Source organism: Strix uralensis, chromosome 5, assembly GCF_047716275.1.
Source record: "Strix uralensis isolate ZFMK-TIS-50842 chromosome 5, bStrUra1, whole genome shotgun sequence".
Classification (NCBI taxonomy): domain Eukaryota; kingdom Metazoa; phylum Chordata; class Aves; order Strigiformes; family Strigidae; genus Strix; species Strix uralensis.
The window spans coordinates 8,469,281-8,480,606 of record NC_133976.1 but is presented as its reverse complement, the minus strand read 5'-3'; the positions used below and the strand labels follow the sequence as shown (position 1 = coordinate 8,480,606).

Sequence of the window (11,326 nt, the reverse complement as noted above, 5' to 3'; positions counted from 1 at the left end):
TTCAGAGCTGGAAAGACAACTGTCCACTCGGGTACCAAAGTGAAAACTAAAACACTTATACCATCTTCCTGTGTGGTACTTTGAGCTGCTGTGACGGCAAAGTAACCAAACAACCATAGTATCACTTTCAGACAATACTGTTCCATAATGAATTCAAGTGAAGGTTGAAAACACAGAAACCCATCTTAGAACACACAAATGCAGCCTTTATTTCCCCAGTGTAACTTGTCATTTCCTTGTAGCTGTCAAAAACAGAGCCTGAAAAGTTTGGTTTACCTCCTTTTATGAGCTTCAACAGACACAGAAAGCATATATTCTTGTCTTGTACAAAGCCATGAAGTGAATTAGTACATCAGACTTGGGCAGCTGGTAAGCACTTGCTAACAGGGAGCCTTGGCATCATCCGCTTGCTGAGCTGCTGCAAATTCTCACTGAAAGTATTACAATATTCCTTGACAAGAGGAATACCAACAGATAAGAAAAGTACCTTGGAAAGTATTTTCACAGAATTACTTTTTATTAAGACTCAAATCAGCAAAATAACACGTATTTTCATCTCTAGGCAATAAAATGGAGAAATGTGATTTTATCTCTATGTCTTTAAAGTTACTAAAGTTCAGTAAAAAAAGTTTTTGTAATGGTGTTAAAAAATGTTATTTATATTGATATGAACTGTTGTGTCACCCTTAAAATGAAGCACAGCTTCCCCACATTGCTTATTTCCGATACTTTTTCACAACTTAGTGACAGTTCTCAACATGCTTAAAAATGAGGTTACAGACAAGACATTTCAGTTACAGATTTATCAAATTAGAGAAAATACCAACACATTAAATTCTTTTGACAGCTTTTTTGACTGAAAGAGATGCTTTCAGCATAACAGTAGCAGAGGAAAACTTGTTACTACTCAAGTATCAGCTTCATGCTCAACAAACACAGCTGAATACCAAATCCACTTCAGGAAGAATTTTGACAGGCTGGAGGAGTGGGTCTCTGGGAGCCTCATGAGGTTCAACAAGGCCAAGTGCAAGATCCTGCACCTGGGTCAGGGCAATCCCCAGTATCAACACAGGCTGGGGCATGAAGGGGTTGAGAGCAGCCCTGCGGAGAAGGACTTGAGGGTATTGGTGGATGAAAAGCTCGACATGAGCCAGCAACATGTACTCGCAGCCCAGAAAGCCAACTGTGTCCTGGGCTGCATCAGAGCAGTGTGGCCAGCAGGTCGAGGGAGGGGATCCTCCCCCTCTACTCTGCTCTCATGAGATCCCCCCTGCAGTGCTGTGTCCCACTATGGGGTCTCCAGCACAGGAGAGCCATGGACCTGTTGGAGCGGGGCCAGAGGAGGCCACAAAGATGATCAGGGGCCTGGAACACCTCCCCTGTGAGGACAGGCTGAGAGAGTTGGGGTTGTTCAGCCTGGAGAAGAGAAGGCTTCAGGGAGACCTTATAGTGGCCTTCCAGTACTTAAAGGGGGCTACAGGAAAGATGGTGGAAAAACATTTTACCAGGGCATGTAGAGACAGAACAAGGGATAATGGTTTTAAACTAAAAGAGGGCAGATTTAGATTAGATATAAGGAAGAAATTCTTTACTGTGAGGGTGGTGAGACACTGGCACAGGTTTCCCAGAGAAGCTGTGGCTGCCCCCTCCCTGGGAGTGTTCAAGGCCAGGTTGGACGGGGCTTTGAGCAACCCGGTCTAGTGGAAGGTGTCCCTGCCCATGGCAGGGGGGCTGGACTAGGTGATCTTTGAAGGTCCCTTCCAACACAAACCACTCTATGATTCTAAGAATTAACTCAAGCAAACATCCTTATACTAGATTAATGTTATCTTGTGAGCACAAACTTGTACTCAGGCAAGAACCCCTGTACCTCTTTCTTTTTAAAGACAGGAACCCCTTCAGCTAACGCCATTACACAGCTATGGTCTTTAAAAAAAGAGAGTGGTTTTAAGTAACCTTAAGGCTAGCATCCAAGGCTTTGGATGTCAAAGGACAGTTATAACTGAAACTGTCACTGCCAATACAAAACCTGCTGTTTTTCTAATGAAGTGAGCAAACTCCCAAATACAGCATTAGGGCTGACAAAGGCAAAGCACTATTAACAAGGCTTCTCTTTCCTTTTCATCCCATTAATATTACAGTGAGATTCAACCTTTTAGCACACTGATAATGCTGAAAAATGCGAGTAATAAAATCTAGGTAATTCACTCTCTCATAGTGAGAAGAATCTGCCAACTCACACAAAATCAGCATTTCAGAAGTGGAACATGAATTCCCATGCTACTTGTTTGAAATTAAAGAAGTCTCCCTGGGCCGTATGAAATGCACGCTCATGGTTTTAAGACATAATACAAGAGAGAAAACATACAGCAATATTGCAAGAATATTGAGGTGTAGTCAGATAAAATAACGGAAGCCCAGAATAATCTTTTACATTTTTTTTGATTTTTAAAAGTCTTTCTTTAAAAAAAGTTAAACTCTAAAAAGTTACCCGCAGTTTTAATTCCTGTTCTTGAATGCCTAACTATGTCTTTTTTATAGACTGAGAAAATGGCTGTACCAAACATTCTCACTTATTCTGTGTGTGCTGACAGCAGTAATTTCTGTCAATAAATTGGTGTTGGCTATACAACACATCTATTCCTGTGAATTTTTTAAAGGCTTTTTTCATGTCCACTGGACATTTTTAGGAATCTATGACATTAATAAAGTGACTATCTTAAAGTGACAAAATAGATGGGTTATTGTGATAATTGTTCTGTTCCTGCTATTTGATTGCAAAGTATGCAAAAAGTCATCTCTTAAAAAGTACATCCAGAGCAAACCAAATAAAAAAAGAAATCATAATGAAAATCTGAAGTGAAATTTACTGTAGTAATGCTTTATTTCTGTCACTGCAGTAACTATTTATATGCCATTAAAACCTTCCTGGAATAAAAAAGCTTCACAGTTGCTTCTGAGTACCTTTCAGTCATTTCCCTAACAGAGCTCATACAAATTTAAGCGAAAAATTTCCAAGCAGTCTAAATAAGGTGACTAGATCATCGTCACCTATTCTCAAAGAGATCTTTTGAATATTGCACCCGTACTACTTCTTTTGACTTGCAGCTGTGAGTCCTCTGTTTCACATCTTGAGTTGGCCACCATCTTAGGTTCAAATGAAGGAAGAAAATCCATAAGACAGATGGTCAAATGTACACTGCTAATCCGTGCCTAAAACTTAGTTTAGCTACCCCTTGATTTACAGTCCAGAGACAGGAGAGATTAATAACATTTTTCTGTCACTACCATGAGCACACGTATGGGTTTACATAAAAATAATCTGTTTTACCGGTCACGTATCTGGAGTGTTGGCATCTTAAAGTATTTTACTTAAATGCCCTAATGAGTGAAGGTAAGCATGGTACCTCACGTTTACCGGGTGTCTCAGAGCAGGACACATACAGACAGCTTCTGTAGAGCTGATGTCACAGCGACACGTTCATAGCAAATATTAAATATTACATTTAGAAGAAATGAATTGTGCCCAGAAGAGCCAACTCCTCTCTATTCAGAACAAAGGGTGTCCACATGACAAGATCAGGTGTAGATGTTGACAATGTGACATTTGAAGTTAGACGAGATGAATTCTGCCCAGAAATCCCACGTATCATCTGTGTAAGTTACCTAACCTTAAGTATTACTGTATGGATTTCATGTTCTCCCTGCAGTTTCATCCTACCATATGTATATCCACTGCCTTCTTTTTCCCCCTCCATAAAAAGGCATATGCTACCCAGTCAATTAATACTTCCTCCTCAAGTAATTAATACTTGCATCTGACAAAAATACTTTGGGGTTACCTTACCTATTGCTCAGAAAGACATTTTTGCTCTGACTGTTTCTATCACAATAACCAGTTTTTAAATCTGCAGCTCAGCACTGGTCCTTGCTACTTGATTGTTCAGTGTCCTTCACTAAGTCCTTTGCTGGTTATTCTTGCTATTCTCCGGTGGAACTTTAGTTAGTATTTTGGCCTTACTTTGGCCCTTTGTAGTCTCATAACCCTTAGCTATACCAAGAGACTGTGGCTGAAATTAGCCACTGTCAACAAGATTATATTGTTCTGAATAAAGACTGATGCCTGGACTTATAATGGACTTTACACACAGTTAAACCAAATATATGATGCTCATTTACTAGCTTTTTATCTTTATGCCAAAAGATTTGTAACTAGGAAAATGAGGGATAATAAGACTTTTGGTTATAGCAGGAAAAAAATGAAATTCCTATGTCTACAGTTCCAGGCTTCTCTACATCTCCTGTATTCCCCCTTCCATCCAAGAATGACATCGATACTTAAGGACTTAAGGTAAATCAGATTACACAATCTCATTTACTTACAGATTCTAACAAAAAGATTTATGAAAAAGTACAAACAAAATAGAACAATAACGAAACTAATACACATAAACTTTCACTTTATGGACTTCTTTGTCTTCGCATTCTCTTTGCTTATCATAATAATAGAACGTATTGTCCCTTCTCTGAAGTTTCTTAACAAATCCAGTTTCTGGCCAACACTCTACCTATGAACAGAATAAAAAGGATATACATTCACCTGAACATGCTCACATTAAATTATGTTTGTGCATTATATTGCAAAGAATACAGGGCATACTTCCATGGGAAAACCTTGTTTGCATCTAAACACTGCTTTGCTATTAATTTGCTTAACTTTAAAAAAAAAATATTAAGAACAAGATGTCAGAAACCAGTTTTCTGGTCTAGTATAAAGAATTATGTGATCAGAAAAGTCTAGAAATAAGGATCTAAGAATATCTGATAGAATAATTTAAAAAGTGGACTAGTCAAAGCTTTTAAAATACCTCATTTAGGAATAAAACATTGATGCTACTCAGTTATTCAGTAATCTGAGAGGCTGAAAGATTCCACTTCTCTAAGACCGAAACACACTTAAAGGTTTCTTCAGGATCCTTCTGACCATGAAAAATGTGATTTTCATTAGCAATTTCATAAAAATAAAGTGAGCTATATGCATCATAGTCTCAAAGACAGCAGGGTCAGTCCTGCAGGAAACCAGCACCACCCTGGTGCTCTTCAGTGTTCCACAGTGTGAAGCTTTAAACTAAAAGCTCAAGCACTTGAACGTACAACAGCTTTATGGTTTTAGTAGCTATCTGCAGCCTGAACACCTATGACTACTTCTGATCAAACTGAACCTTAAAAATCAGGTAATAAGGATCTTATTTCTCCTCCAGGCAGGGTTGACAATAGGACGTCAAACTAGAGCATTCTCTAATTGGAGAGTCCCAGAAGTGGTAGTTTCGTCACTTAACTTACTATTTAAGGTATACAGCTGAGTTATTTGCAATCTCTGTCTAAACATAACAGCCTTAATATTCATTCTACCTATGCTATAATTGCATCTGCGTTATGGAAACATAATATGGAGTAAACAAGACATTTCAAAATGTGTACGTCAAAAGAGAATCACTGCCAGATCCTGGCAAGTTTGAACAGAATGCACGCTCATTTTACACTAAGTGGTGTTACTTTAACTTTTATCAGGGTTTAATTGTCTATGGTTATGTCCTGCCATAAATCTTAAACAGACTGATCCTACCACACTAATTACAGGATTTCCTTTTGCACAGTTAAAGGAATTTACACCACAGCCTTTGTAGCAGTATCCAAGCACATGACAAAATAATAAACTGCATCTTACTATGCACATCAACGTTTTGTTTTGGTTTGAGTTAACTGGTTGAGGTGTGACTTTCTTAGGAACATTCTGCTCTTTCTTATGTGCACAGCAGGTTAAGATCTTTTAAAAGTGGATTTTTCATGCTATATATGCTGCTTTGGAAGATGAATTACAGTTCTCTAATAAAGACAATATGTTGTTTGCTGTATTAACCTCTTGGCTGATATTTTGAATCTCAAGTACCCACTGATTATTTGGCCATTATTCATTAGCTCATTTGATGTGCCCCCAACTGTAGTGAGCAGAGGACCAAGTCTGCGATGTTCTCAGTTGATAAAAGCCTGGGTCACAACTCCCCACAGCTGGCATCAAATATTTCTGTTGTGGACATCTTCAGTAGAAGCCAAGTTCTGAGTGTGCACAAAGTCTGATTATGCCGCCACGCAGTTTGACTGTAAAACTGAAGTCGGTAGCAATGACACAGGACTGACTCCCTGGACAAGGCACAAGTTTCACATCAGGTCTGTTGCCAGAGCAATGGGGAAACTCCACAGAGAACTCACTCTGATATATTCCTTTCCTCAAACCTGATTTATTCTTTTACGTAGCAGCTACATCTATGCAAAGAAATGTATAATGCTTCTAAATATATAAAAGAGGAGGAACAAAACCACAGGCTGGGTAGTGTTTCTGTTTCACTTCCGTGAAATAAGTTATTTTACAAAGTTAATAACAGCTCAAGAATTTAAGTCAGATCTGGGAGAAAACAGCTGTATCAGAAACTAGACTAAAAGAAAGGAAATAAGCAGCACTTCAATTTTTATTTAATTGTTTAACATAAGACAGAAGATTGAAGTAATAACTCTTGAAGAGTTCCAAATCTTACCATGTCAACTTGTTTTACTTGTTTATATTCGATCTCATCTCTGTATCCAGCTTGCTGAAATCTGTATAAGTTCTCTACATCATCTGACCATTTTTTGGCATGATACATAGATTTCGGGTTGATGTCAGCTTCAGCCATGGCTCCAGAAGCTTCACACTTTTTCCTGAAATTAGATTTTAAAAAATTAAACAGAGAAGACAGAAGCAAGCGATTTTGTTAGGGACATATAGAAATGGGTAGAACAAAAACTAAAAATAGAGGAATTACAGACAGTACAATATTATCTTCCACTCAAAGTCCGAGGTTGAAAAAGAAAAACTTTATAAGCAGTTGGAATCAAATTAAATGCGCTACTTGATCTCAGACAAACCCAACTCACCTATACTCCTATATACACCTCTACATCTTGACTCAACCTACCTAAAATTTCTTTGTGCATATTGATGCATTTAAAAAAAACCCCAAACAGTATTTTTTTTAAATTTCACATCTTCACAGTGGCTATCCCTTTGGGGCAGGCAGTTTTTCAGGTTTTTCTTTCTTCCTACTGAAGGGACACCAAACTGGGAACCAACAAATGAAGAGCTGGGCTGTTACTGAAGAACAGCAGACACTCAGGGTGGGAGAGGAGGGGAAAGGAGAAGAGCACTGCCAGTCACATGGGCACAGTGGAGATGGCAAAGAAGTCTTAAGAAATAAACTGGGTAAGGAGACAAGGCACACAACCTACCCAAATTCATCCTATTCTACCTTTGCCCAATCAAAATCTGCATTGTCTGCCACTGACTTCCTCCTCACACAAACCCCATTTGTTCAATCTGCTGAGAAACAGTAAATAGGTTAATCAACTGCTAAACCTGACCACAGCAGAACTGGGACAAGATGAAACTCAAACTGTAAAAAAAAAAAAAAAAAAATTAAATAAAATAAGCGATAAAAAATATTGTGAAATCACTGGAAACTCACTAGGGATGGATTTGAACTATATTTTAAAAAAAAAGAGTCATTTGACTTCTACCTTATATCTGAATTTCACTGTATTTGCTTTCTTGAGTGTCTTATTCTGCTACTAAAACAGAAATTTATGTTGCTTCTGCAAGCAAAACACACAGAACACTATCATGTCTAGCAGATATGATGAGAAATTAGTCCTTTCCTAGTTTTGTAATGTCACCAAGCTTCAGTTTCATAATTAAGAAGGTATCTTCAAAGAAGAAAATGCTTCTGGATTTTGTAGTGAGAGGATGAACACAGTCTCACTCCCTGTGGGTAGTATGCTGCCTCCAAATCCTGCACACAGAGTAAAATTTCTTTACTTACTGAGTTCCAATATCAAATGAGAGCTTGAAAAGTTGAATGCTGATATCTTATCAAATGCACAGATGCCCTTAGTTAGGCATAAAAGGAGGGGAAAAAAATCACAGCATACAAATCTTTGGGAAAATTATATCAAGAATTATTTTTTTCATAATGTGGAAATAGCAGAAGTCTGCACCTCTGTCATCTAACTGTATGAGAACCACTAGCACACAAAGAAAGGGCCTTTTATCTCTTACTGCATAGACTTTAAGATCAATAAAAATATGCACAAGGGCTCATTTCTGGCAACACTAAACTATTTCTTCCAGTTCAGCACCCCAAACATTCTTTTACCAGGCTCTGCAGCATTTTGTAATTGAAGGCAATCATTTATTAAAAAAAAAAAAAAAGTATTTTTCCCACACAAATTATGAGGTGCCCAATACAAATTAACATGATAAACATATATCCTTATTTTAAATATTTAGTGTAGTCATTGAGATATCTATCTCAACATCATTTTTTTCCTCCCTTGCTGCAAAGGGCTCTTTTGTAGCCATTACAGAATTTTTCATGCCCTGTATATGCTCATCAATGTTTGATGAGAACTGTTGTCAATCTGGGACTTTAGACAGTCAATATAATTAGAAATAACATTAGATCTTAATAAATGCTAAACTATAATGAATTTAAGTGCCTTATGATAACTTATGTGTTACTAGTGTTAAGTATTTCTTTATTGATGTACTGAATTCATCTAATGTACGTGTTTCTTCAAGACATCTAGATATCTGTGACACTTCCTGAGTCACCATTAATTCAGATGGCTAGTCCACAAGCATTCCTGTTCAAAAAATATACATAAAAGTCATATATTTAAAGTGTCAGTTGGTTACTTCAGATAATAAAGGCACCATCCTGATATTTTTAGTCTGCTATTTAAGCCCTTTAAAAATAGTACTCTTTGTCTATTGTAGTGCTTCTGAGTTCCAGGCATAGATCTGGTTTCATTGTACAAGAGCACGAGACGAGCTGTACTCCAGACAGCCGACAATTCAGGGAAGAGACAAAAGACAGCCCACAGATACAGACAAATGAAAGAATGCAAGAGAATGGCAAGAAAAGATTCACCATAATACGAACATTTTTCATTTAAAGTGAATTGTTAAACAGTGAAGTGGACTTTTCTAAGACAACAATGTTTGCCTGCTCTTAGGGAAAATAGTAAGATTTCATATACCTCTGTTTTGGCTTTAGGAAAACATTTTTTTAATGTCAACCATAGCACAATTTCTATGGAATCCTCACTAGCCTGGGCTTGCATATGGTAGTTATATGCCTATATAAGTTGTGAGGGTATGTGGGAGGAGACATCTGCTCCTTTAAGGGCATGTGGTCAAGGACCTTTTTCAATGCAACAAGCGATAACAAGAAAGGGAGGAAGTCATAAAACAAGAACATATGGGGACACAAATCTGACCAGTAAATTATGAGGTGATGAAAACCAAACTTGGTCAGTCACACTAATTGATGGGGGCATGTGGGAGTGTGAGAATGTTTGTTCCAGCAAGGTTATCTGATCGGGGACCTTGTCAGTTGGGAAACGAAAGGAAAAAGGGGAAACCAGAAAGAAAATATACAGAGACACAGACCTGACAAAACAAACATAGAGACCATGACAAGAAACAAACCTCACCACTCACACTAATTGACGTGCTGTCAAGAAACTATAGGCGCCACTTCCAGAAAGATCAACCTGGACTGCGCCACTGGTAAGACTGTAAACCAGGGGGACCCCGGACTCGGAGGGGTGCAGGAATAGAGCTGTGCAAACCCATGAGGGATGTGCAGGGGAAGGGGAGCAGGGAGGAACAAAGTTGGGAATAGACAGAAAGGAGTATAAAAGAGGCTGCTTGTGTGCAAAACACGGCCAGTCAGTACACTGCCCAGCTGAGCCCTGCGCCTGATCATCACAGTCTATCCTATCTTCTTATATCTTCTTATTAAATCTTTTCTTAACTATCTCTCTGTGTAATCTTGCTCTCTGTCCCGTGTGTGTGTGTGCTGCAAGGACTAAGTGCCAGCTACTGGTGAGACCCGTGTGTGTGCGTGAAAACTGGTGCCAGCTCCTGGATTCAGACCAGGGGTTTGGGTGCCCCTGGCCTTTGATGTCAGCTGCTGGAGCGAGTGGACATCTTTAACTTCCAGCCACTGGAGCAGGAATGGTACGTGTCCTGAAAAATCAGCTACTGGGGGAGGGCTGGCATGAGTGAGGGGCTCTGTGCCAGCGCTTGGAGCAGGACTGTGGGTGACAGCCTGTGTGCCTGGTGCTGGCTGCTGGGGAGGAGGGGTGTCTGTATCTTCCCATTCCAGGTATTTGTGGGGTGCATATCCATACTCACTAGCAAACTTTAAGCTGGACTAGCTGGTGAATAGGGGGACCTCTGGTCCAGGCCAGGATATCAAGCATGCGAGGGGTGGGGGCGTGCTGGTACACCCAAGGGAACTTGTGAATGTGGAGTGCATGCGGGATGAGTGTGTGAGTACATGTTTGCTAGTGAGCATCAAGCTGGACTAGCAGGCAAGTAGGGTATCTATGAACCAGGCAAAGGGGCCTGGAATCTGTGCCAGGGTGCTGGGCAGACAGAGAGGCTGTGCTTGTGAACCTACAGAGTGGTACGTGTATGCCTGCACTAGTGAACTCTTATCGCTGCCAGCCAAAAGGAGGAAAGGCACTTATCTGTGTTTATGTTTTATGCGAGTCCTGTATATAGGTGCCGTTGAGGGCAACGCCTCATCTGTGGCAGCTTGTGTGACCAGCCATGTCTGTAACACACACTCAACTTGTTACTGGTTGAGCCTGCAAATGGAAAAGCAGCAGCTGCATCCCTCAGCCCAGGCAGAAACCCCAAGGTCTCCGGGCAGGAGAGCGGCTGGACCAGAGTGGCTGGAGATAGCCACACTTCCTAGATCACTTAACACGAGTCAGCATACACGGGACCTGTTTGGGGTCCTAGAAGAGTCAGTAAGAGATTTCCAGTGACTTCCACAGACTTTACCTGAGAGCTTCTTGTATTTGCCAAGGCGTGCGGGCAGATGTCTAGGCCCTGGCCTGAGTCACCGCTGTGACCGTCACCCCACCCTGTTCCCACCGCCATCGCCGCAGCCCGGCCGCCCAGCCCTTAAGACGACCCACCTCGGTACGAGGGCCGTAAAATGGGGACTGTTCCCAGGTCGGGCGGCGCGGAGCCGCCGCAGCGCGATGGCGGCGGTCTCCCCTCACAGCGCCAGCGGCCGCCGCCGAGCGCTGTTGCTAGGCACCAGCCGCCGGTGCCTCCTTAAGGAGCCGTTCCCGCCTCTCCCGCCGCGCATCTGATAGGCTGGCAGGAGGCGGTTCCGCCTCGCGATTGGCTGAGGGCCGGGGAGGCGGGGCC

At 40.7% G+C, this 11,326-nt stretch overlaps 1 protein-coding gene across 3 annotated transcripts; it reads right to left on the bottom strand.

Moving 5' to 3' along the window:
* Positions 1-2,423: 2,423 nt before the first annotated feature.
* On the bottom strand, positions 2,424-11,153 carry MEIG1 (meiosis/spermiogenesis associated 1). 3 transcript variants are annotated; one of them, XM_074869318.1, is made up of 3 exons: positions 11,089-11,153; positions 6,594-6,756; positions 2,424-4,568 (listed from the first exon to the last, which is right to left on the bottom strand). In XM_074869318.1, exons 2-3 carry the CDS (start codon positions 6,729-6,731, stop codon positions 4,440-4,442), a joined length of 267 nt encoding a protein of 88 aa, XP_074725419.1. In that variant the 5' UTR covers positions 6,732-6,756; positions 11,089-11,153; the 3' UTR covers positions 2,424-4,439. The 3 variants fall into 3 exon arrangements, with proteins under 3 accessions (XP_074725419.1, XP_074725420.1, XP_074725418.1); XM_074869319.1 differs by lacking the exon at positions 11,089-11,153 and adding an exon at positions 10,952-11,007; XM_074869317.1 differs by lacking the exon at positions 11,089-11,153 and adding an exon at positions 8,601-8,707.
* Positions 11,154-11,326: the final 173 nt, after the last annotated feature.